This window comes from Zonotrichia albicollis, chromosome 12, assembly GCF_047830755.1.
Source record: "Zonotrichia albicollis isolate bZonAlb1 chromosome 12, bZonAlb1.hap1, whole genome shotgun sequence".
Lineage (NCBI taxonomy): Eukaryota > Metazoa > Chordata > Aves > Passeriformes > Passerellidae > Zonotrichia > Zonotrichia albicollis.
The window spans coordinates 15610373-15635592 of record NC_133830.1 but is presented as its reverse complement, the minus strand read 5'-3'; the positions used below and the strand labels follow the sequence as shown (position 1 = coordinate 15635592).

Genomic DNA, 25220 nt, shown 5'->3' with positions numbered 1-25220 from the left:
GTGTCACCAGCACAGTGTCCATGCCATCGCATCTGCGTGTCACTGGCTGCCCCGCCCCTGTCTGGCCACCAGCAGCGGCGCTAATTAACGTGTCTGGCCTGGCTCTGTCGCTCCCCTAATGAATGGGCCCCATTGCCGGTAAATGAAGCTGTAAGTGAGAGGCAGCACCTGCTCCCGATGGCGGCACAGAGCAGCACAGCACGGCTGCTCGCACAAGCTGGGGCTGCTGCACAAGCTGGGGGTGCAGGTACAGCACTTAAACCACAGCTCACTGCTGGATTTGTCCCAAGTTTGTCCCAAACTTTAGCCTCAGCCCCCCCTGGGATGTGGGACACGTCTGGGTCACCTGCTGCCCATGAGAGCTGAGTGTGCTGAGTGGCTTGTGCTTGCTGGTGTCCCCCTGTCCCCTCCTGTGACCCACCCCCTCCATGTCACCCGCAGTTCAATGAGAAGGCCAAGCCCGTGTCGTGCTTCAAGCACCTGGTGCAGGCCAACATCCGCAACAAGAAGGTGTTCAAGGAGGACGTGCAGGGCATGGTGGCCAAGGGCACCACAGACTACAAGGCTGGCTTTGAGTATGCCTTCGACCAGCTGCAGAACGTGAGCTGAGGGCTGGGCTGGGGCTGGGGACAGCTGGGACAGCTGTGGGTGCTGGGGATGGTGGGACAGCTCCGAGTGCCTGGCTGCTGCCCTGTGCTGAGGGCTCCTTCTGCTCCTCCTGCATGCTGGGGGAGACATCCCACCTCCAGGCGGGCTGCAGCCAAGGTTCTGCTGGTGCTGCTCCCCTCTGCGTTATTACAAGATAGCAGGGCTGGGTGGAGGGGCCAGACCCAACAGACACCGTGCCAGAGGCAAGATAAAGATGAATGGTGCTATAGGTGTTGAGTGGCATTAGCCACAACATCATTCCCCAGGTGGCAGTGTCCCCCCTGCCCATTCAGCCTGGTCACCTTCACCCCAGAGAAATGGGCTGGAAAAAGGGGTGGGTTTGGGGCCAGCCCTCCTGGCTGCATCCAGCCCTGTGCCTGAGGTGTGGCCTCAGGTGCTGTGTCTGCCCCACAGTCCAACATCACACGTGCCAACTGCAACAAGATGATCATGATGTTCACGGATGGTGGCGAGGACCGAGTCCAGGACGTCTTTGAGAAGTACAACTGGCCCAACAAGACGGTGAGAGCCCTGGGCTGGGTGCTGGGCTGGGGCTGCTCCAGCTCCACTGCTGGCTTCTGCTCCATTTTCCTCCTTGCCATCCCCACTCCCCAGCAGCCTGCTCCTGCATGGAGCCACAGCCCTGCTGATGGGTTTGTAGCTGCTCCCACCTTCCTGTGGGACCAGGCACACTGGGATGCTGGGGAGCTGGGGCTGGTGGGGTCCCTGAATGCTGGCCCTGAGGGGAGCACAACCCAGGCATTAGGGACAGGGCTGCTGACATGCAGATGAACCAGCAGGAAGGTCCCAGTTGCTGCTCAGTACCTGGAAACCTGTGGGGTTGGGGGTGCTCTGGCCCATGTATCACCCTCAGGGAGCACAGACCCCTGTGGGAGCAGTGATGCCCCAGAGCAAGGACCACTGAGGTGGGTGACTTGAGCCAACAGAGTGATGCTGGAGGGCAGGACAAGGAGACAGGGACTCCCTTGCTGCAGCACAGCCAGCACGTGCAGGAGTCTCCTGCCCACTTGCACTCACTCTGGGCCGTGGCAGGCAATGCCACGCTGTCCCGGTGAGGTTGTCATTGGCCAGGAGCACTGAGTGTTGAAAACTTAGTGGCTGGCCCTCAGTGCAGGCTCTGCCACAGGTGCGGGTCTTCACCTTCTCCGTGGGGCAGCACAACTACGACGTGACCCCGCTGCAGTGGATGGCCTGTGCCAACAAAGGTGAGCACCCAGCGGGGGCTGGGCTCACCTCTCGGCTCCTGTGGGTGCCACACGAGCAAAGCCCTGCCTGCAGCCCTGCAGGGAGGGCAGCAGGACAGCCAGACTGCTGGACAGATGGATCTTCAGCTGCCTTTCTCTTTCTTTTCCAAGGTTACTACTTCGAGATCCCCTCCATCGGCGCCATCCGCATTAACACGCAGGTACAGCTGGAGCCGGGCAGGCAGAGCCCCCTCGGCTGCCCTGCCCTGCCTGGGGGGGTTCAGGCAGCCCCAGCCCCACTGGGCACAGCCCACAGGCTGGCAGTGAGTGTGGCAGCAAGCTGGGGAGCCAAGCTGAGCCCTCAGCCAGGCTCTGCACTATTAAGCAATTCATCTTCTGCAGCTCCCCACGGACCTGCTGCCTTTTGAGTGACTAATTATGAAACATCAGGCGTTAATCAGCACAGAGCAGAGCTGAGCGTGGGCAGGGCCATGCCTGGCAGAGCTGGTTCTGTCTGCCCCACACCTCCTCTCACTGCCTCTTTTCTGCCCCTTTTCTTTATGGGATGTGCACAGGGTGCCATGATGGCAGGTGATGAGGGCAGGGCAGAGCTGGCATTGTGGCACGGGGGCTCGCTCCCTGCTCAGAGATCTTCCTTGGCAAAGGGAAACCTACCCCAGGAGAAGATGGCAGCCAGGGAGACAGCAGTGACATGGTCCAGGCATGATGGAGCAATCCCAGCCCCAGCAATGGCTGGGGGGCTCTGGCTGGTGCTGCCTGGGGAGCCCCTGCCCTGCCTGTGCTTGGCCAGTGGTGAGCAACACCTTGTTTGCATCTTAATGGACCTGTAGGGGTCCCAGCTGGAGCCAGTGCCCCCACGTTTGGGGGCTGCCAAGCCCCCTCCTCAAGCTCAGCCTCACCCCATTAACATTGCTGGGGTGTGCTTAGGGACAAGGGTGTCACCAGGCTGGAGCAAGGAGACATCCAGTTCCCATGTTGTCCTTTCCTGTGTCCTGTGTCCCTGCAGGAGTACCTGGATGTGCTGGGCAGGCCCATGGTCCTGGCTGGGAACCGAGCCAAGCAGGTCCAGTGGACCAATGTGTACCAGGATGCCCTGGTAAGGACCCCCCAGCCCCAGGGTCCCACACAGCCCCAGGGGCAGGTGGGGATCCCCAGCCCTGGGTCCCACACATGGGGATGAGGGTGGGGACTGCAGCCCCAGGGTGCAGCTGGGGACACTGACCCTGGGGTCCCACAGAACTCTGGGGTGCAGGTGGATGGGGACACCGGCCCCAGGGTCCTGCACAGGACATGCCCCATCAACCCCCCTCTGCTGCCCACCCCAGCCCTGGTCCTGAGGCAGTGAGGGGCCATGGGACACCATTCTGTGCTTGTGCAGGGGCTGGGCCTGGTGGTGACAGGAACGCTGCCTGTGTTCAACCTGACGGAGGACAGCAGTGACAGGAAGGTAGGACACTCTGCTGGCCCTGCACTGGGAGCCCTGGTGTGGGCCACTGTGGGGTGGGAGGGTGCCCTGGTGATGTATGAGTGGCTGCAGGGGGGACACTGGCATCCCTGGGGTGCTGCCTGCTCTGCCACCTCCCTGCAGTGACACCAGGGGTGACTGCCATCCCTGGGACCCTAAATTACCTTGGCCAGCTCTCACAGTGCAGCTGGCACAGCTGCCAGTCCCTGGGGCGAGCAGTGTCCCATGGGGGCTCCTGGGGGGCTGGTCCATCCCACCCTGTGCCCCTGCAGTACCCAAATCTGACCCACACGTCCCCAGAAGGGGAAAATGTCTGTCGCGCTGATTCCCTGTCCCTGGGCTGGTGGTGGCAGTGACAGCCCTGGTCCCACTACCTCCATCCTGCATTTCCTTCCAGAACCAGCTCATCCTGGGCGTGATGGGGATCGATGTGGCTCTCAATGACATCAAGAGGCTGACGCCGCGTTACAACGTGCGTGGGTTCCCCTCTGCCCCTGCCCTGCACTGCCTGGTCCTGGTGGGGAATCCATCCCTCTGGTGGGAGCCCCAGCACTCCAGAGCACCTCAGCAGCACTGGCACCTGGCAGGAGCTGGGACAGGCAGGAGTGTGATGGTGTTCTCAGGGATCTTAGGATGAGGGAAGAGATGAGGATCTGACTCCATGTTTCAGAAGGCTTGATTTATTATTTTATGATATATATTATATTAAAACTATACTAAAAGAATAGAAGAAAGGATTTCATCAGAAGGCTAGCTAAGAATAGAAAAAGAAAGAATGATAACAAACGCTTGTGGCTCGGACTCTGTGATTGGTCATTAATTAGAAACGACTCTATGAGACCAATCACAGATGCACCTGTTGCATTCCACAGCAGTAGATAATCATTGTTTACATTTTGTTCCTGAGGCCTCTCAGCTTCTCAGGAGGAAAAATCCTAAGGAGAGGATTTTTCATAAAAGATGTCTGTGACACAGGAGAGCAGGGATCAAAGATGTGTGATGCTCTGGGACTCAGTGCAGAGCCAAAACCCTTGTAGGGTCAGCAGGGAATAAACACTACAGGCCTGGGGAAAGGAGAAGTGGGAAAAATCCAGAGCCAAAGTCTCACCCAGGAGTGAGTGGCAGATTGCATTGCCCTGAGAATAGAAATGGATGGATAGAATGGGCTGAGCCCTGGGGGTGACCTGGGGCGAGCTCTGCCTGCAGAGGTGAGGGGGATGACACCACCACAGTGTGTCACACCACAGAGCCACCTGCTCAGCCTCACCCTCCTCCTGTCCTCCTGCAGCTGGGGGCCAATGGCTACGTCTTTGCCATCGACCTGAACGGCTACGTCCTGCTGCACCCCAACCTGCAGCCCCAGGTGAGCAGGGGCCCAAAGGGGGATCAGCCAGGCCCTGGGGGCTTTCCAGGGTCCTTAGGACTTAGCTGTGGGGTTTGTGATGTGTCTGGGCTCAGCAGTGGCTGCAGGAGCCCTGAGCCCTTGCCTGGCTCTCCCTTTGTTCCTGCAGATCATCAATTTCCGTGAGCCGGTGACGCTGGACTTCCTGGATGCTGAACTGGAGGATGAGAACAAGGAGGAGGTGAGCAAAGCAGGGGCAGCTTCTGGCACACAGGCTGGCCCCCTCACCTGCAGCTGCAAAGGGCACTCAGCCCCTCCAGCCTGCCCTGCAGAGAGTCTCATCCTCAGGGTCCTGGCACAGCTCCCACGGAGCCACAGAGGGGACAGGAGCTGGGTCACTGTCCCCTGGGTGCAATGAACCTCCCCAGGCTGCTCCCCCTGACGCCACAAGTGCCCACAGGTGCATGGCCAGGCTCTGTGGCCCTCAGTGTCCTCCTCTGTGTCCCACAGATCCGGAGAAGCATGATTGATGGCAATGATGGGCAGAGGTTCATCAAGACCCTCATCAAGTCCCTGGACGAGGTAACTGAAGGGAAAGGGGGTCACAGCTGCAACTGTCACTGTGCTGAGCGCCCAGAGCCAGCAGTGGGGATGAGGGGCTGTGTCTGGCACTGGGCAGGGAGCCAGGGCCCTGTGGCACTGTGCCAGCAGAGCCCTGGCAGTGCCAGGCCTGACTGGCTGCCTCTGGCCCACAGCAATACATCGATGAGGTGTTCCGGACCTACACGTGGGCTCCCATCAAAAGCACAAACTACAGGTGAGTGTCACAGCCTGACTGCCCTGCCCTGGCTGATCCACACCAGCACAGGCCTGGGGGCTTGTGCCTGCCGCTCCCAAATCCCGGAGGCCACCAGGGATGTGTCCCAAGGGCTGTGAAGTGGCCAATGCACTGCCACATTATTGCACACAGGCAGTGATGAAAGGGCTGCCTGCCAGCTTTAGGCACTGTAGAGCTTGGACACAGCCCCCTGGACTCCAGACAGGCTGCAGGGCTGGCATGCAAGGGGCCAGACAAGTGACACCTCTGCCACCCCCTGTCTGCCCAGCCAGGGTCTCATGCGGGTCCCTGCCTGCTCTAGGGTGGGTGACAGTGACATGTGCCCACCCTGCAGCACAGGCACTGTCTTTAGAGCCAGAGGAGAGCAAAGTTCTGCATTTATCACCCAGTTTGCACCAGTTTGGACCAGCACATGTGTAAGAAACACCCTGACATCGTCATTTCTCAACTCACACTGCCTCACATGGGAGGAGCCATGTGAGCCCCTGTTGCCCAGTGTGCTCTCCTCCTCCTCCTCTTCCTCCTCCTCCTCACCACCGAGCTCTGGAGGGGCTGGCAAGGGTCATAGCCACTCCCCACTGCTCTGCAGCAGGGATTTTTCCTGGGTTTCCCTGGGATGCCACCAACACTGAACAGAAAAAAGCCACCACCCTTTTCCTGACACTGTGGTTTGGGGTGCCAGCAGCTCTGCTGTGCTGGCTGCAATGCCCAGACTGTGCCCAGCACAGACGCAGGGTTATCTGAAGGGGTGCTTTAGGGAAGAAACCCAGATCCCAGTGGCTCTGGTGCAGGAGTTACATCTGATGAGAGTCAGGAATGTGGCCCTTGCTCACTTATTCCTGAAAATACTTGGCACAAACACTGTCATCAAAGGCCAATGGCCACTGCAGCTGGCACCAGGGAGTCCAGTTCCCTCTGGCAGTGTGTCCTGTGGGTTTAACAGCCCCAGCACCACCTCCTGCTAGCTCCTTTCCCACCCTATCCCACACCCTGCATGCCAGATTCTGGCTGGCAGATCACTCTTGTTCCTGACCTATCTGGCTCCTGGCGCCTGTATAATGGTTGTCATTGGTTTCTCCAGTCTGGGAAGGCTTTGTCCCTTCTTTCATGGGCTGTATCTCTTCCTGCCTTCCTCCCCCGCAGGGATGTCGTGTTCCTCTTCCACATGTACCTCCCTTGTTTTCTAGGCTGGTACATCCTGCCCATATCAGCCCTGGCTAGGCAGATGTGCCAAATTCTGTGCCCATGTGTGCCCCCAGCACAGCCCTGGGTGCTCTGGGCATGACCCTGGATAGCTCAGGATCACACTGGGTGCTCTGGGGATGACCCTGGATAGCCCAGGATCACCCTGGGTGCTCTGGGGATGACTCTGGATAGCCCAGGATCACACTGGGTGCTCTGGGGATGACACTGGATAGCCCAGGATGATGCTGGGTGCTCTGGGGATGACCCTGGGTGCTCTGGGGGTGACTCTGGGTGCCTCAGGACAGCACTGGCTGCAGTTCCAGGAGAGCAGGACACAGCAGGCTGTGCAGGAGGCCGCTGGGGCTGCCTGCCATCACCTGGGTGAAGCTGCTGCCAGCAGGTGCCAGGCAGGGACTGGGAGCTGGCCAAGGATTCTGGGTGGGTGTAAAGCCTTACACTAGGTGTCTGCTCTCCCTCTCCGCAGCCTGGGGCTGGTTCTGCCTCCCTACAGTACCTACTACATCCAGGCCAACCTCAGCGACCAGATCCTGCAAGTGAAGTGTAAGTAGCCCCTGGCTCTCCCCGCCGCCCTCTCACACTCCCCCTCACCCCACCCAGCCCCTGGCTGTCAGGGGGAGAAACACAAACCAAAGTCTTGGGAAAGGTTATAGGGATCACTGTGAGAGGCAAAATAAAAGCTAGAGCTGAGAGAGGCGTGAGTAGAGGTGAGCACACGGAGGGAAAGCGAAGCGAGCTGCCTGCCTGGGGTGCCCCTGGGGTTTGGTCCTTGCGCAGCCCGGGGCTGCAGGCAGGCACAGGCTGCAGAGGGAGGTGCTGCCTGTTCGCCCCCCGGGGACGAGGGATGGCGCTGCGGCAGCCACATCATTTGTGAGCCTGGGGAAGTTTGCATGGATCTCTTTAATTTCCTTTGGTTTATTATGATACTTTGGTTTCAGTTTAAGCCATTTATTCTTTTTATGAGTTCGGTTTCGGTTGGTTTCGATTTTTGTTTGGAATTAATCTGTGTACGTGTGTGTTAGCCTGGCCCCCCTTTCTCTCTCTTTCTCTTTCCCCTGACCCCCGAGCCTTTTCCCCACCTCAGGTCCACGCTGCTCCCAGGGACCCTCTCCCCATGGGAGAACTGGACCCTTCCCCTCTCCCCCCTGGTTCCCCCTGTTTCTCCCCTCAGCCACCGCGGTGGCCCGACCCCAGCCCCGCTCCGGATCCAGCCCCTGCCACCCCCTCCATCCATGGGCAGGAGCCCTGTGTGTGTCCCTGTGGGGACAAGGCCAGGCTGTCCCCATCCCCGGGAGGGGGGATCCCCCCGTCCTCCCCAGCTCTGCCCACTGTGCCGTGCATGCCCCCTGACTCAGTGAGGACATTTTGATATCAAGACTGTTGCAACTGTTTGCTACTGATTCTCATTTTCCTTTGGAGTATTGAATATATATCTATATATTTCTCTAGTTATATCTTTGCATTTATTTTTTTCTTTTGTTCTTATTTCACCGTGGCCTTTTCTTTTCCTTTTGTTACTGGGTTTTTCTTATGTTTTCTTTTCTTCATGTCGTTTTTTGCAAGAGGTTTCCTTTTGGTATGATTATAGTACACAATATTTTTATTCAAACGTCGATTGAATAAAATATTGTTTGTGCCCCCCTTCCCCCTTTCCACCCAACCCCTTTTTTTTTTGTTTGTTGTTTTTTGTTTGTTGTTTTTCTTGCTTTCTCTCTATGGTGGATTCACACAGTACCAAACATCAAAATGAAGGGCAAGTATTTTCAGTCTCAGACCACTCACCTTCACCACCCCGTCCCCTGCCCCGTGTCCAGTCCCCCCCAGCCCCCTGCTTGCCCATCTCCCTGCCCGTTTGCCACGCCGAACCTGCAAACCGCCACCAACTCGCCCTTCCTCCCTTCTCCTTCTCCTCTTCCTCCTCCTCTCCTCCAGTTCCCCCTTTATTTGAAAGCAACATGTCTTGTTCTGTTCATGAGAGCTTTGTCACGAAAATCCCACTCCCTCCCTGCGCATCACTCCCAAACCTGGTTCGATATCGTCCAAGAGCTGATCTTGTATGAAATGCCCTTTTCTACCCACGAGGAGTTTGTAGCTAGTTGGATGCCCTGCTCTTCCTCCCCAGTGCTGCCCCTTCTTGCTCCTCTTCTCCCGCTCGTCTCCTCCAACTCCTTCTCCCCTTCTCCTGGCTCCTTTGCTTCCTCCTCCCCAAGACAACTCAACCTGAAAGGGATAGGGCTGTGCAGGGAGAGGGGGGCTGTGGGGTGGGTGCCCACAGTTGGCAGGGATGGAGGACAGGTGGGGGGCCCAATCCATCAGCCTCTGGGACAGCCTTTTTGGGAAAGCTCACAAGCAGGAATGCTCTGCAGAGATCGGATGGGACACCTGGGGCGGTGCCTCCCAGCTGCACAGGTGATGGCGAGCCTGGCCCCAGGGGCACGGGGGATGGCTGAGCCCAGGGGTGCCACACTGCCCGCCCCCACAGCTGCTCAGTGGCCGTCCCCCCTGCCCTGGGGACCAGCATGGCATGGCCCAGTGTCCTGTGCCACTGAAGGTACAGTGTCCTGATGCCATCTGTGCCCCTGGGAGCAGCCAGGTTTGAGCCCCGAGTCCCACCGAGGCAGGCTGAGGTGCCAGGGTCGGTCTGTCCCTGCAGTGGGGCAGGACATCCCCCATGGGACACAGGATTTGGCCCCCATTCCCTCATTGCCAGAGGGGCCTCCTGACCCACAGCTCCCGCTCAGCCCTGCAGTGGGCCAGGGGACACCCATGGGGCACACACAGTCCCCGTGGGACCTGCCACCCCTCTCCATCCCACACAGTCCCCAGCTCACGGCACCCACCAGCAGCCTGCCCAGCAACCCCTCCCTGGCACAGGGACACGGCTTGGGGGGCACTGCAGCACAGGAGGGGCCATGGGGGACAGGGCCAGGCGAGCAGGACAGTGGGGAGGTGGAAGTGTCACCCTCAGCCCTGTTCAATCAGCCTTGAGTTGCCTCCTCCCAGCGCCCCTGTGATGGCAATGCTGATGGACCAAGTACGAGTGTTTGTACTCCTCCTCCTCCTCCTCCTCTTCTTCCTCTCATCGGCTTGTACCCAGCCCCTGCCTCCAGCCCTCAGAGAGCAACAGTCCAACCTCTGGCTGTGCCGTGCAATGCACCAGGAGCTGGCGGGAGGGCAAGGGGGTGGCGGTGCCCGTCCTGGGGGAGATGTTATCCCAGGGGTGTCCCATAGCACCCCTCCGTGCACCCCCCAACCCAGCTCGCCCCCACGAGCTGAGCCCTGCATCCTCAGTCTCTTCTGCCGGGGGCAATCCCAGAGACCCCAAAGCTACTGGGCTGCACCCCGTGTTAAAGCAGAGCGCGGATCCCCGGCCCCATGGGGGTACCACGGTCCCGGGCAGGGACGGGGCACCGGAGCCCGGCACCGGAGCCCGGCAGCGCATTGCACGGCCCTGCAGCAGGGCGGGAGCCTCTGGTTGGACTGTCCTCGGCAAGGTTCCCCTCTGGCCATGTTGATGCCTGAAAACTCCCTTTATTTTTTTTCTCCCGACAACCGAGTGTTCCGGTGATCCTCCTCCGGCCAGGAGCGCAGCATGTGGTTCCCTGCCCTCGCCCAGCACCCCTCCCCCGAGAGAGAGACGTCCCCGCCCTCCCGAACATGCATATATATATATATCTCCATGTGCGCACATATATATATGTGTGTGTGTCTGTGTGTCCCTGCGTACCGGCCGCGTACGCACCGCGCGCCTCCAGCCCGCCACCGAGCAAATTCGAGCCGAGATGGGCAAACCTCTCCTGATTTGGCTTAACCTTCCTTCCCGTGCGGTGCCAGCAACAGCAGAACGGCCTTTTCCTTCCTCTCTCTTGTTACCAAGAGCAGCAAATGCCTTTTTCTTTTTTTCTAATTTTTTTTGTTCCCTTCCCTCTCTCTCTCTCTCTCTCTCTCTGTCCGTCTCTCTCCCTCCTGGCCCCGGCGCCCCCGCTCCCCGCCGGATAACCTTCCCTTTCTGTTGCAGATTTTGAATACCTGCTGCCCAACAGCTTTGAGTCGGAGGGACATGTGTTCATTGCTCCCAGGTAGCTTTGCGTGTGCGCTTGCCGAGGTGTGCATCCGCCCCGGCCCCGCTGCCGACCCCCCATCGCCCCCATCCCCGCCTCATCGTGCCTTGTCCCCGCTCCCCGTGCCCTGTGGCTGTGTGTGTCGTGTGCCCGCTCGGCCGCGGGGCCGCCGCCGGGACCCCGGCCCCCCGGTTGCATCCAGCACAGTATATATCTATATTTTTATATATTTATATATATATATATGCACCCGGTGCAGCCCGACCTCTGCGCGTGCATATATAGGTATAGTTTCTGAAAATCCTGCCGAGCGAGGGCCGCCGGCCGCATCATACAGTCGTGCTGGCTGCGGGGGGGAGGGAGAAGGAGGGGAGGTTTCAGCCCAAATTTGGGATGCCCAGGGGGTTTGGGGACATGAGGAGTCCATAGCCGATCTGTGACAAACAGATGTGTCCCCTCCCCTGGGCCATGCCGCCTAGTGTGTCACCTAGCGGGGATGAAGGGCCATCCCTCACTGGGCTCCCCATGGCTCTGCAGCACCCCGCCCTTCCCGCCACTGCAGTGCAATCTCTAATTAACATCACCAGCTAATCGCCTATCTGCTCATAGGTCATTATGGCAGCTACACGTCCTGTTAGGGGACGTTTTGCCAGTGCAGCTTTTGGGGGTTGCAGTGGGTTGAGGTCCAGCACAGCCACCTGTGGCTACCCCCACCCTCCTGGCCCGCAGCAGCAGCAGTCACTCACACCCGCTCTGGGTGTAGCAGCAGTCACTCACACCAGCCCTGGGTGTAGCAGCAGTCACTCACACCCGCTCTGGGTGTAGCAGCAGTCACTCGCACCCGCTCTGGGTGAAGCAGCCCGGAATGTGCAGTCACTGTGCAGCGCTGCCTTTTTGGGGAACGCAGTCCCCGGGCCCTCTGCTGGGCGCTGGGGGTGGAGCCCAGGACACACGGGAGCCAAAGCAGAGCGTGAATGAGAAGCCGGAGCACAGTTATTGAAAACTGGCCGTAAGCACAGCGAGAGGATGGATAGGGAGGGGATGCCCGAGGCCCCAGGAGTGGGGCTGCACCCACGGAGGCTGCAGTGCCTGTTCCGTGCCCGGTGTGGGGCTCTGCAGTCGCTGCAGCTGCAGAGAACAGGGGACGTGGAAATCAGGGCGAGCCCCCCGGTATCCCCAGGGCGGCTCCGTGAGCAGCCCCGGTGCGGCGGGGCAGGAGGGGCCGTGTGCCCAGGGCGACTGTATGATCTGCTGCCGCGCCCACGGGCCTCTGGGCATTTTCAGAAACCGTATATCCCCCGTGGGTGTGTGAGTACCTGTATCTGTGCGTGTCGGTGGAGGTATTTAGGTGCTGTTCCCCCCCGAACAGGGGTTGAGGGGCCGGGCCGAGCTGGGCAGGGTCCCTCACCTTTTTCAGCTGCTCTGTGGGCATGCTCCTGCCACCCTTTGCTCCATTTGTCCTCTGAATGACAGAGGTTTTGGCATTCAGGAGCTTGTTGGAGGGATTGTGAGAGGGGGAGCCCTGAGCAGCCTGGCACCGTTCACAGCCGCACTGCTGAGGATGGGAGTCTCCTGGCACACTGGGGTGGCACTAACCTGTGCCACCCAGTCAGAGTCTCGTGGTGACCAACAGGTTACAGCTGTCCCTGGCATCGGTGGGGCTGGGACTCTGTGCTCAGCGTGTCCCAGATGAAGCAGGGACATGGCACCCACTCCACTGCCTGTCCCAGGAGTGTCTCAGGGCCAGTGATGCCTATGGGCAAGCACCCATCTCCACCAGCTGGGGCTCAGCCAGCACCCAACCAGCTGTGCTAAGGGCACAGGTACGGCCTTGAGTGCCTGCCTGGTGCTGCCAGTGCAGCTGTGGAGAATCCCGAGGCAAATCCTTGCTGGCACCCACAATGGAGCCCCAATCCCTGGGGTGCCACAGGGGCAGGGCAGGGTGGGCACAGCCCCACAGGTAAGTACAGTGCCAGAGGCAGCCAGTCCCACCAGTAGCCCCAGAAGGATGGGGAGAGATGGACTCGGTGTTGTACCACTCTGGGCAAACCAGGATCCATCAGAGCTTGCCCTGGCAGAGGTGACGGCACCTCAGTGCCTGTGGCAGTGACAGACCCGGTGACTGGTGGGACATTTCCCTGGTGGCACTGCAGGCAGCAGGGGCTGGGTACAGGGCACTCTGCAGAGGTGCCCACAGCCAGTTCCCCTGGCAGGTGACACTCCCAGGAGAGGTGGCACGTCACCACCGCTGTGTCCCTGTCAAGCCTGGGTGCTGGCAGCACAGGGGCAGAACTGACCTTGCCTTTTCCATCCCCACGAACCACAAACCTTGTCCCCAAACCCCAGAGAGTATTGCAAAGACCTCGACCTGTCGGATAACAACACCGAGTTCCTGGAAAACTTTATTGCCCTCATGGAAAAGGTGACCCCAGACTCCAAGCAGTGTGAGTAGCTGGGATGGCTGCTGGGGGGGTGCTGAGGGGCTGGGGGTGGATGGGGATTCAGGGGGAGATGGAGCAGGGGATAAACTGTGCTGGGGTTGGGGTCCTGGGAGCTGCTGCAGGGTGGGTGCTGGGACAGGGCAGGGACATGGGTGGCCCTCATGGGGTCAGCTCTCACCTCCTCCTCCTCTCCAAGGCGACAACTTCCTCCTGCACAACCTAATCCTGGACACGGGTATCACACAGCAGCTGGTGGACCAAGTGTGGAAGGACCAGGACCTCAACACGTAGGTGGAGGGGAGATGGCCCAGGGTGGGCAGCACTGTCTGGGGACAGATGAGGATTGGGATGGGCTGTGAGGCAGGGACAGAGCAAAACCCCACTGATGGTTGGTGTACCTGGGCCTCTCCTTGCAGGTACAGCCTCTTGGCTGTCTTCGCAGCCACCGACGGGGGCATCACCCGTGTCTTCCCCAACAAGTGAGTGTCTGCCCTGCACAGTGACGTGTCTGCTCCTGCTGGGCCATCTCTGGTGGGACCAGAGATGACAGTGACAGTCATGGCTGTGGCTTCTCCCTGCCAGGGCTGCAGATGACTGGGAGGAGGAGCCGGAGCCCTTCAACGCCAGCTTCTACCGGAGGAGCCTGGACAACAAGGGCTACATCTTCAAGCCACCCTACCGAGATGGTGGGTGCCAGCTCAGGGGACAGGGTGTGACCCAGGCTGGCATTGGCTCCATGTGTCCCCTGATGTCACCCCTGCCTTCCACAGCTGGCTACCGGGGGCTGGACCTGGAGAACAACACCATCGGGATCCTGGTGAGCACCGCCGTGGAGCTCAGCATCGGGGGCAAGACTCTGAAGCCCGCAGGTAGGAGAGGAGCTGGGTGCCTGGTGCCAGGCTGGGGGGTCCCTACAGCCCCCCCCAGGCTACAGCTCACCCTGTCTCCCACTGCCCCAGTGGTGGGGGTTAAGCTGGACCTGGAGGCCTGGGCTGAGAAGTTCAAAGTGCTGGCGAGCAACCGGACAGACCGAGACCAGCTGGGCACCCGCCGGGTACGTCCTGGGGCTGGCACTGCCAGGGAATGGGAGTAGAGACAGGGCAGGGAGGGAGCTCTGCTTGCTGGGGGGCACTGCTGGGACATGGTGCCTATGGTTGGAATGGGTTTGTTCCTCAGGGTCCTGTCCCCAGCCTCTGGGGACACTGCCCTGCATGTCCCCTTCTAGCTGGGAGGACAGCTCTGGGGGGATGACCATCCTGCTAACCTGTCCCTCTGCCCTGCTTTTGGTTGACAGTGTGACCCCTCAAGCAGCTGTGAGATGGACTGTGAGGCCAACAACAAGGTGGGTGGTGGGCAGGGATGGGGTACTGGTGGGGGTGTATGGAATGGCTGGGAGAGATCCCTGTGCCCTGCTTACCCAGCCTGTGCACCCACCCTGGGCCCTGCTGCTCCCCAAGCTCAGCCAGACCCACAGGGGTGAAGGCCCTGGGGTTCACCATGGACCATGGACCCCCTGAGAGTGCTGTTAAACCCCCAGGGTGGGTGGTGTCTCCTGTTCCCTGCACCCAGCATGGGTGCTCCTGGCACTGAGATGCTTCTGAGGCTTGGGGACACCACACTGCTCCCCTGCCTGACAGCCTGCCACCCTCCCCGCTGGTCCTGCCTTGCCCTGGGCATGGCCAGGGTTGGATGACACTGCCCTCCTTCCCCAGGACCTCATCTGTGTCCTCATCGATGATGGGGGCTTCCTGGTGCTGTCCAACCAGGAGGATCATTGGTACCAGGTGAGCAGTGCCCGCAGCTCCCCGGGGCAGGAATGCCAGCTGGGACCTGAACCCCGAGCTCGTGGCTGTGAAACTCTGTCACACAGCCCCACTCGAGTCCCCTCCAGGGGAGTCCATGCCAGGGTGGCATTTGGGTACAGATACAGTGTCCCCATTTCAGGTGGGCAAGTTCTTCAGCGAAGTGGATGCCAACCTGATGTCTGCCCTGTACAACAACTCCTTCTACGCCCGCAAGGAGTCCTATGACTTCCAGTCTGTCTGTGCCCCCGAGGCCCCCAGCAACACGGGCGCGGCGCCCCGCGGCGTCTTCGTGGTGAGCACCCATGGGGATGCTGCATTCCAGCTGTCTGGGAGCCCAGGGACCCACGAGTGTGTCCCCAGCTGCTCTGGGAGCCCAGGGACCCACGAGTGTGTCCCCAGTGCCCCTCACGGGCACCACTGGCTCACTGCCCCCTCTTACCCACAGCCCACTGTGGCCGACCTGCTGAGCCTCGCCTGGTGGACCTCAGCCGCAGCCTGGTGAGTCCTGCCATGTCCCCTCCCTGTGGCCATTCCCACTGGGGAGTGACATGGGGTGTCCTTGGGGCTGGGACAGCTGACGTGGCCACACTCTGCTTGCCCAGGTCCCTGTTCCAGCAGTTCCTGTACAGCCTCACCTACAGCAGCTGGTTCCAGACGGGTCAGTGCTGGGGAGCTTTGGGCTGGGGGTGGGCAGGGCTGGGGGGTTGGTGGCCTTTGTCCCACAGCGCTGTGCTGGCACAGAGGAGGTGGTGGGGGACGGCATGGAGGCCAGGGAGACGAGCTGCATCATGAAGCAGACCCAGTACTACTTCAGCACCGTCAACGCCACCTACAACGCCATCATCGACTGCGGCAACTGCTCCAGGTGGGTCTGTCCCTACTGTCCCACCCCTGGCAGGGCTGGGGACACCCTCGAGGCTGCCTGTGCCAAGGTGCCCGTGCAGCAGCCTCTGTGGGGCAGTAGGAGATGCTGTGCAGCATTTGGGGGGACTGTGATACCCACAGGGGGACAGAGAGGAACAGTGGTGTCCCCGTGGGCTGTGGGTGATGGCAGAGGGTCCCCAGGGATCCTCTGGGTGGAACCAAGCCCTGGAAAGTCATCAAGGCCATCAGGGCTGAGTCCCTGGGCAGCCCCTCAGCATGGGGATGGGCAAGGAGGTGGAGATGAGGATGGGGATGGAGGCCAGGGCAGGGAATGGGGATAGGGACAAGGCTGGGGACAAGGATGGGAATGTGGACAGGCATGAGGTCAGGGATAGCGATGAAGCTGGGGACAGGGATGGGAAGGAGGACAGGGACAGTGATGAAATTGGGTCTGGGGAGATGCTGCTGGTTCAGCAGGGTTGGCACTGGCAGCTGGGGGAGATTGGGGCACAGGGTAAGGGGGATCCCACTGCCTTTGCACCCCCAGGCTCTTCCATGCACAGAGACTGGCCAACACCAACCTGCTCTTCGTGGTGGCTGACAAGCCCATCTGCAGCCAGTGTGAGTCTGTCAAGCTGCTGCAGGCAGAGGTAAGAGGTATCCTTTGATGGCTCAGCTGCATCCCACAGGGATGTGGTGGCAGCGAGGTGGGGGGACATGTGGGGTCTGTGGGACAGGCAAGGGGGAAGGACCTGTGGAGATTGGTGGGGGTGGAGGGAGCTGGCTATAAGGGGCTGGGGGTGCCGTAGGAGACCCCCCTGCCCTGTTCCTGGTGGTTTCCTTGACCTGCCAAGCTCCCCCGAGGGACCCCAACCAGTGTGAGCTGGTGGACAGGCCCCGCTACCGGAAAGGCCCCCACATCTGCTTCGACTACAATGCAACAGTACGTGGGGCAGGGGGGCTGGGCTGGGCTGGCCCTGGGAGGGGTGAGGGTATCCTCTGGGGGGGCAGAGCCATGGGGGGGTTCCCAGAGGGTGCTCCACTGGGGAAATCCGGGCAGTGGGTTCCCCTGAGCAGGGAATGGAGCCATGGGAGGATCCCAGGGGAGCCCTGAGGGGAAGTGGAACAGTGAGTGTCCCCCCTGGGGGGAGCAGAGCCATGGGGGGTCCCCCATGGGGAACAGGGCCATGAGGGGATCACCCAGAGGGGTGGGGGGACCCCTCTGATGGGGGTTTGGAGCCCCGGGAGGATAGGGAGAGGGCTCAGGAGCCCTGGGGTATTTCCAGGGGAGATCACGGCTCTGAAGGGTCCCTGGGGGGAGCAGCAGGCGTGGTCCTGGGGCTGTGCTGCAGGGCAGGAGGCTCTCAGGGAGGTGGCAGATGCCCGTGCCAGGGCAGTGGGTGCCCATGCCAGGGCAGTGGGTGCCTGTGCCAGGGAAGTGGGTGCCCCTGCCAGGGCCGTGGGTCCCCCTGGGGTGCCGAGACACTGCCGGGGGTGCCCCACGGCCCCTCTCTCTCTTCACCCACCCAGGAAGATACCTCAGACTGCGGCCGAGGGGCTTCCTTCTCCCCGTCCCTGGGGGTCCTGCTCTCGCTGCAGCTGCTGCTCCTCTACTCCAGCACCAGCCGGCACCCACTGCCCCCGGCCGCCTGCCTTTAGCCCCCCGGCCGCCCCCGCCAGCTCTCTTTTCTTTCAACTTCCATCTCCATGCCCGTCCCCGGCCCGCTGGAGCGGGAGCGACGCCCCCTCCGCCGCCTGGGACCCCCCGGTGCCGCCCCGCTCTCCCCGCCGGCCGCAGCCAAAGAAGAGCCGGGGAGCGGCCGGGGCTCCCACAGAGCGGGCACCGGGACGGGGCTCCCACAGAGCGGGCACCGGGACGGGCCCCGCTGTCGCTCCCTCCCGGCCATCCGGACTCGGAAAAGTGGCGTCGGTGTCCTCCGCCCGCAATTCCCACCCCTCCTCCATCCGCCTCGCCTATTTTTTTAGCCTGAAGATTTTAAAGCAGATCTTTCTACATCGAGTTTCCAACATTTTCACCTGGAGACCGGCGGGGTTTATTGTCAGCAACGAGGACACATGGGAAAACAAACGAAAAAAAAAAAAAAAAAAGAAAAGAAAAAAAAGGAAAAAAAATGGGGGGAAGGAAAAAAAAGAAAGAAAGAAAGAAAGGACTTGACTGTGCGGGTCAGTATCATTTGTTCTGGCGGTAGCGGCCCCAGGGCGTGCGGGGCAGCCGCAATCCCTGCGGGCTCATCCCTGCGGGCTGGGGCTGGCAGCGGGCAGGGACAGGGACAGGGACAGTGGCCTTTGCCTGCGGCACGATGGAGCCCCGGCCCCCGCGCTGGGCTCAGCCGTCCTTGGGCACAGATACTGGCGTGAAAAGGAGGGGGAGAAAAAAAAATGTATTTTGTTTCTTTTCCGTTCTGCAGATCACTGTGAATCCTGCCCGCTCAGCCCTGCCCCCTCCAGCCCTGGGACCCCCTGCCCTGCCAAAGAACCCGCGCTGGCCTGGCTGGGCCGGGCTGCTCGTCCCCGGGGACATGTCCGGTGTCCCCAGCGGGCCCAGCCACACGGCCTCGAGTGCCAGCGGAGCGGGGCGTGCCACATGTCCCCAGAAGGGCCGTGCCAGGCCCGGGCCCGTCCCGGGGCAGCGGGGCCGTGCTGGGTGCTGCCGGCCGGGGGGATGCGGGCAGGTGGCGCTCACCGGGGGTGGCACCCCCCAGTCACCCCACCGGGTGCCGGGGAGGGGACAGCGTGGCTGCTCTGCCCTGGCACCCCTCGGACCCCACTGCACCCCACAAACCCAGCCTGGAGAGGTGCCGGGGGCTGGAGAGGCACGGGGCAGGGTGACAGCCGTGACACCGGGGTGCCACCCCCGCTGCTCCCGGCAGTGCCGGGGATCCCTGGGCAGCCCCGGGGACCCTCACCCCCCCGGGGCACCCCGCTCAGAGCCACCCCATCAACCGGGTCCAGGGGAGCCTCCTCGGCACGGCCACCCCGGGGGGGCTGGGGAGGGCGCCAGGCGCTAATTAGTGCTGGGGTTAATTAATGGTCATTCTGCTTGTAGCTTTTTCAGTGTGTGTTTGGTTACTGTCTCTGGGAACCGTGTTTGAACAGATGGCTCTGTGTTACCGGGAGTGTGTGTACTTCTGTAGTCTAGTTAGGTGCTCTGCCAGAAAACCACCACTATACATACCTATAAATATATACATATATAGTCTATTTTAAGTTAAAAACCAATGAGACGAACGGGCGGTGTGGCCCCGGGCCCCCCGTCCCGCCGGGGTCACCTCCTGCCCTATCCCCACCCGAAAGCTTCTCTCTCTGCTCATTCAAAGGCATTGGGTTTTTAATTGATTTTCTTTAATTTATTTTTAATTTCTTTGGGTTCTTTTTTTTTTTTTTTTTGTACAGAAGAGTTGGAAAACTAAAAAAAAAAAAAAAACAAAAAACCAACAAAAAGACGATTTGTAAGATATCGTGCGTGTGACTCCTTGTAAAATATTTTCAAATGGTTTATTACAGAGACTCAGTTATTAAATAATGTTCATATTTTCACTTCACAGGCGGTGGCTGCGTCATTGCCCGGGGCCGTGGGCACGGCTGGGGGGTCACAGCACGGGGGGGGCACAGGATATCGGGGGACTCTGCCAGGCGGGACACTGCCCTTACCCTGCTGCACCTCGGGGACAGGGACACGGGGCAGGGACAGCGCAGAGCCTGGGCTCACAGAGCCCGCTCGCTGCACAGAGGGGCTGGGGCACAGCGGGGGCTCAGCCCCCCATCTTCCCTATCCCCGCAGGACCGTGTCACCCTTCCCATGCCCACTCCATGCCCGTGTCCCCCTGTTGCAGGGGGTCAATGTCCCCGAGTGCCCTCCGTGTCCCCATTTCTCGGGGTTTCTGCCGCCCCCTGTACGCACCCTCATGACTGTGTCCTTCATGCCCTATAACTGTGTTCTCCCACCCCTCTCCCCCACGTCCCGCCGTGTACTCCCGCCACGTCCGTGTGACTCGTTTGTCCCATGTCCTCCCGTTTCGTGTCCCTGTCTCCCCTCCGTGTCCGTGTTCCCCCGTGTTCCCCGTCCGTGTGTCCCATGTCGCCGCGCGCTGCCAACGTGGCCGGACTACAAGTCCCGGCGTGCCCCGCGGCGCCCTGGCCCCGCCCCCACGGCAGCTCCGCCCCGTCGCCCCCGTTCCGCGCATGCGCAGCGGCCCTGTTTGTCCGCGCCTGGCCTGGCCCAGCGGAGGGTCCGAGCGCGGCCTGGCCCGAGGCGGCGGCGGAGGGAGAGAGCGGGGCCGGGGCCGGCCGGGGGCCGCGCGGGACCCGGCGCGGGGAGGCGGGCGGGTGGGGCCGGGCAGCCCCCGCGGGGCCGCCCCGTCCCGCCCGCGGGGCCGAAGATGCGGCGGTACCTGCCGGTGGCCCGGCAGCACTTCCTGGCGGCACTGGCCGGCACCAGCGTGGTGGTGAAGTCGCTGAGCGCCGCCGCGGTGCTGCTGTACCTGCTCTCCTTCGGGCTGGACACGGCCTACGGGCTGGGGGTGACGCCCGGCTACCTCCTGCCCCCCAACTTCTGGGTGTGGACGCTGCTGACGCACGGACTGGTGGAGGAGCGCGCCTGGGGGCTGGCGGCCAGCCTGGCCACGCTGGGCACGGCCGGGCGGCTGCTGGAGCCCCTGTGGGGCGCGCTGGAGCTGCTCGTCTTCTTCGCCGTGGTGAACATCTCCGTGGGGCTCCTGGCCGCCCTCGCCTACTTCCTCACCTATGTGGCCTCCTTCCGCCTCCACTATCTGTTCGCCGTCCGCATCCACGGCGGCCTGGGCTTCCTCGGGGGGGTCTTGGTGGCCCTCAAGCAGACCATGGGGGACAGCACCGTACTGAAGGTGCCTCAGATCAGAATGAAGGCTGTCCCCATGCTCCTGCTCCTTCTCCTGGCTCTGCTGCGGCTCGCTGCCCTTGTCGAGAGCAATGTACTGGCCTCGTACGGCTTCGGGCTCCTCTCCAGCTGGGTCTATCTCCGCTTCTACCAGCGGCACAGTAGAGGCCGCGGAGACATGAGCGACCACTTCGCCTTCGCCACTTTCTTCCCCGAGATCCTGCAGCCCGTGGTGGGTCTGGTGGCCAACCTGGTGCACAGCGTGCTGGTGAAGGTGCGGGTGTGCCGCAAGACCGTCAAGCGCTACGACGTGGGTGCCCCGTCCTCCATCACCATCAGCCTGCCAGGAACGGACCCCCAGGACGCCGAGAGGAGAAGGTACCGCCTGCCCTGCCCTGCCCTGCGGGATCGCGTTTAGGGACAGCGGGGGTACGGTTTAAAATCCAGCCAAGGCGGAGAGGGGAGATTTAGGTGCAGGAGCTCGGGAGGGGTCTTCTCCGTGTGGTGTGCCACGGAGGTGGTGAGGAGCATTTCAGGGAGCTGGTGGGACATTATCCTGCTCTTGCAGATGTGGAGCAGCAATGGAAAAGCAGGGGGGATCCTGGGAATGGGGCAGACAGGTTAGGGGTCCCTGCAGAAGAAAGGAATGCAGTCTGGGACAGTGACAGCCTATGTTTGTGGCAGCCTTCCACCAGTTCACTCTGGGCCAGGGGAGGGCAGTGAGTCAGCCCCACAGCCCAGCCCTCCAGCACAGCCAGCACTGGCCTTCCTGACTCTTGGCAGGAGGGTTTGGACAGGGAGCTGGCACTCCCTTTTCCCTGCCCTGCTTTATACCTTTATTCCCCCTTCCCGGAGCTGCCCTTGAGCTGACAGCCTCCAGTTGCACCACGTAGCCTGAAAACTCCGTGTGAGTAGTCTGGGAGCCGGAGTGCATGTCTGTGGAGCAGTCCCAGGTGCTCAGGTCTTCCCTAGCACTGCTGAACCCACCCTTTCCTGCTGGGAGGAAGCCAGGGACTGCCTTGACCAGTGCCCCACGGGGCAGAGCCGCTGCTGTCCCGGGTTAACCTGCCCACCTGCTCTTGTCCTGCAGGCAGCTGGCCCTGAAGGCTTTGAACGAGCGGCTGAAGCGCGTGGAGGACCAATCAGCCTGGCCCAGCATGGAGGATGATGAGGAGGAGGCGGCGGCAGCAGCGAAGGCCGACAGCCCACTGCTGCCCGAGCCCGGCACGGCCGGGAAGAGCCCTGGCCAGGAGTCCAACCTCATCAGCTTCCAGGAGGCGCCGGCGCAGCTGTGAGCGGCCCTTCCCGCCCTGTCTCCGTGTGAGAGCTGCTAATCCCCCTGGTGTCCCCCTGGCCGGGGCGGGGACTCCTCTCGCGGCGCAGGCTGGGGGATACCTCATTCCAACGCTTCTGCTGCTGCTCGCGGCCAGCACCCGGCACCCGGCACAGTGACACTGCCACCACCGTGAGGACAGAAACTCCTGGAGCCACTCCCCCAGCCGGGGCAGGCTGTGGAGTCGGTGCAGGCAGAGGGAGCTGTTCTGGGAGAGGGACACGGGGCTGATCCCTGCCCCAAGCCGCTGTGCTGGCCCTCGTGGGATCCAAGTCAGCTTCTCCTCTGTGCCAGGGCTTGGCCAGAGCACTCAACATGTATTTCCTCCTTTCTGAAGGTAGTTTTGTCCCAACTGAGGGAACGGAAGGCTGGTGGGTTTCTCTTCCAAAGGTCTTTCCCGCGGGGAGCCTCCCCCTGCCCCAGCAGGAGCTCACCAGGGCTGGTGAGGAGTTTGTTGGGTAGGAGAGGACAGAACCTTGGGCAGGAAGAGGCCACCCAGCCCCTCACGGTGGTGCTCCAGCACTGCCAGCTCCAGGCTCTCATGGTGAGGATTCTCTCCTCCTTCCTCTCCTGCCCCCTCCCCCTGTGAGGAGCTGCTGCCCTTGGCTGCTCCCCGGCTAATCCGTTTGCCAGATTACACTAGAAGCAGGAATTAATTTTACAGTGGGACTCTAGCTGCTTCCTCTGGCAGCAGGTTTTCTTTCCTGCAGGTAGAATATGGGCTCCCCCTTTCTTTTCCCTCCCTCTTTGTTGATGGAGTTTTTTTTCCTGGATGGAGAGGATGCTCCCTGCAACAGCCTCCACAGCTCCTGATCCAGTGGGCTATTCCCAGCCCTGGATGTGGATCAGCAGTGTCATGATTATTTTTTTAAAGGACCACACAAGAAGGTTTTGTCAAATGGGAAGAACACAGACCTTTGGGTATCAATAAAGAGTTCTTTGAAAGCGCTGGCTCCTGCAGCAGAGCACGGGCAGGGTGGGGGCCCGGCCCAGAGCAGCCCCTGGGGGCTCTTGTCAGGAGGTGGGGAGGGGGTTCAGGGGGTTCCTTCCCAGCTGCTCCCAGCAGGGACAGATGTCTGCCTGCTCCCCAAAAGCCATCCCACCCAAGAAGTAAAGAGGGCTTGTTGCACTCTAGCTGCCTGAAATTTTTATTGAATAAAAGCTCTGGATACAGAGGAATTTTTCAGCCTGGGAGCCGCTCCCAGCTCTCCAGCTCTGCTGGGAGCAGGATACGTGCTGGAAGGAAGGCTGCTGTGCCAGCAAGGAGGTTTCTTCCTGCCTTCCCAAGGGTTCATCGCCCAGGTCTGTGCCTCCCCCCGTGCTCACACTGTTCCCTATGCCTTGCTGGCTGCACATTCACAGCCCGGCTCAGTAATTTGCTCTGTAAACTGACCCCACCCCGGCAGGCCGAGCCCAGCCCACGGAGGAGGGATTTGTGCGTGGCAGTGGGTGTCCAGACCCAGGCCCTTGGGGCAGAGCTGCCCGTGCCATGGGGACACACCTGCTGCTGTACCGTTGCTGGGGTGCCACCACCCTGCCCCAGCCCTGCCAGGCTGAAGCCACAACCGTGCCCTGTGCTTTGCTGTCAAGCTGCCCCCGTGGCAGGAGAGGCAGCGTGGTGCCTGCTGCAGCCCCCAGGAGAGAAGGGACTCCCTGCCCTCCTCACCAGGATGGCTCCTGCCCTGCCTGCTCCAAAGCAGCCCTGCGTGGGAAGGGAAACGAAGCAGGAATCCTGAGTGAGCCCTCCATTTCCCAGCACTGAGCACCAAGCTGCCACAGGGACTGGCAGCTTTACCTGTGCCAGGGAACATCCCCACCGAGGCAGGGCTGAGGTGTCACACATCTGGAGCGGCTGCTCCCCAGGGACAAGACACTACGGACAATCCAGGACTAAGGAAAGACGAGTAGGTAGAAACCCAAGTTCCAAGGAGACCCTGTGCGAGCAGGGGGGCTGCCAGCTCTCTCCAAGGGGAGGCCCAGCTCACTCTGGGAAGTTCAGGTCAGCAGCAAGCCCTCAGTGCTGGCTGCGCTTGCGGTACAGGTACGCATTGCTCACCTGGTTCATGATAACCAGGCTGGTGACGAGAGGACACAGCATGGCGAGGTACCACGAGACACCGGTCACCGTGGTGGTGAACCAGAGGGAGCACATGCCCAGCATCAGGCTGGCACAGCCCAGCAGGTAGCCCACCAGCCCTGAGGTCGCGTGGTACAGCTTCAGCTTGGCCAGAGTCCAGTTCTTCATCAGCTTGGGGTAGAGCAGGAGCACGCCCCCGGCGCACTGCCCGCCGGCGTACAGCACGGCCAGCAGCCCTGTCAGGCCGTGCCAGGTGACAAAGTGGCCCTTGCCGTTCAGGTGCTTGTTGTAGGTAATGATTGCCAGCCCCAGGAGCGCGCAGAGCAGGGCGAGCAGCTGCAGGGCCCAGTGCACCCGCACCCGGACCTTGCGGGAGAAGGAGCGCAGCAGCGAGGTCTCCGGGGAGAAGATCAGCAGCGCTTCCGTCATCAGGAACGAGAACTGGGGGGCAGAGGGCAGCGCCATTGGCACCGGACAAACGGCGCTGCGCCGCTGCTCCGGGGGCTGGGCACCCACCGCCCGGGGCTCGGCCTCCCATCCATCACCCGGGGGCTTCTGGGGCTGGGCACTCATCACCCGGGGGGGCTCGGCCTCCATCACCCGGGGGCTCACGGGGCTCGGCCTCCCCTCACCCGGTGGCTCCCGGGGCTCAGTCTCCATCACCCGGGGGTTCCTGGGGCCCGGCACCCACCACCCAGGCACTCCGCCGGCAGCGGAGGTGACCGAGCAGCGACACTTACCGCGAGGGCCATGAGCAGCGGGTGCCAGGAGAAGAGACCTGGAAGGGAAGCGCACGGTGAGGTGAGCTGAGGTGAGCTCAGACATCCGGCCCTCCCCGCGCCCCGGGCCCCGGCCCCGCCGGCACTCACTGGATCCAGGCCGCGCCAGCACGGCCACGGCGGCGGGGAATCCCAGCGCCACGAGGTGCGCGGCGGCGCCCGAGGCCACGCGCAGCGAGCGGTACAGGCGGGACTCGGTCTCGGCCGTCAGGGCCATGTTGGCCGGGCGGGCGGAACCGCCGCTGCCGACATGGCCGGGCCG

General features: G+C 61.7%; 3 protein-coding genes across 4 annotated transcripts in view; 2 read left to right on the top strand and 1 right to left on the bottom strand.

The window, feature by feature from the left end:
- Positions 1-19456, top strand: part of CACNA2D2 (calcium voltage-gated channel auxiliary subunit alpha2delta 2) — a 210789-nt gene extending 191333 nt beyond the window's left edge. Inside the window, exons 11-39 of one of the 2 annotated variants that reach the window (XM_074550041.1) lie at positions 442-600; positions 1063-1170; positions 1796-1874; positions 2025-2074; positions 2881-2970; positions 3253-3321; positions 3737-3811; positions 4628-4702; positions 4851-4922; positions 5192-5263; positions 5437-5498; positions 7189-7265; positions 8455-8475; positions 10741-10801; positions 13130-13227; positions 13421-13511; positions 13641-13703; positions 13807-13910; positions 13995-14093; positions 14184-14278; positions 14519-14566; positions 14937-15008; positions 15169-15321; positions 15475-15527; positions 15632-15687; positions 15771-15894; positions 16441-16550; positions 16748-16836; positions 17424-19456. In XM_074550041.1, coding sequence (XP_074406142.1) covers positions 442-600; positions 1063-1170; positions 1796-1874; positions 2025-2074; positions 2881-2970; positions 3253-3321; positions 3737-3811; positions 4628-4702; positions 4851-4922; positions 5192-5263; positions 5437-5498; positions 7189-7265; positions 8455-8475; positions 10741-10801; positions 13130-13227; positions 13421-13511; positions 13641-13703; positions 13807-13910; positions 13995-14093; positions 14184-14278; positions 14519-14566; positions 14937-15008; positions 15169-15321; positions 15475-15527; positions 15632-15687; positions 15771-15894; positions 16441-16550; positions 16748-16836; positions 17424-17552 — 2454 coding nt within the window. In that variant the 3' untranslated portion in view covers positions 17553-19456. The remainder of the gene's footprint in view (positions 1-441; positions 601-1062; positions 1171-1795; positions 1875-2024; positions 2075-2880; positions 2971-3252; positions 3322-3736; positions 3812-4627; positions 4703-4850; positions 4923-5191; positions 5264-5436; positions 5499-7188; positions 7266-8454; positions 8476-10740; positions 10802-13129; positions 13228-13420; positions 13512-13640; positions 13704-13806; positions 13911-13994; positions 14094-14183; positions 14279-14518; positions 14567-14936; positions 15009-15168; positions 15322-15474; positions 15528-15631; positions 15688-15770; positions 15895-16440; positions 16551-16747; positions 16837-17423) is intronic. The other variant, XM_074550042.1, reaches the window with a different exon arrangement.
- Positions 19282-25179, bottom strand: CYB561D2 (cytochrome b561 family member D2). Its single transcript, XM_005485519.4, has 3 exons — positions 25049-25179; positions 24920-24957; positions 19282-24620 (listed from the first exon to the last, which is right to left on the bottom strand). Exons 1-3 carry the CDS (start codon positions 25173-25175, stop codon positions 24117-24119), a joined length of 669 nt encoding a protein of 222 aa, XP_005485576.1. The 5' UTR covers positions 25176-25179; the 3' UTR covers positions 19282-24116.
- On the top strand, positions 20294-23390 carry TMEM115 (transmembrane protein 115). Its single transcript, XM_014265945.2, has 2 exons — positions 20294-21147; positions 21860-23390. Exons 1-2 carry the CDS (start codon positions 20294-20296, stop codon positions 22062-22064), a joined length of 1059 nt encoding a protein of 352 aa, XP_014121420.2. The 3' UTR covers positions 22065-23390.
- Positions 25180-25220: the final 41 nt, after the last annotated feature.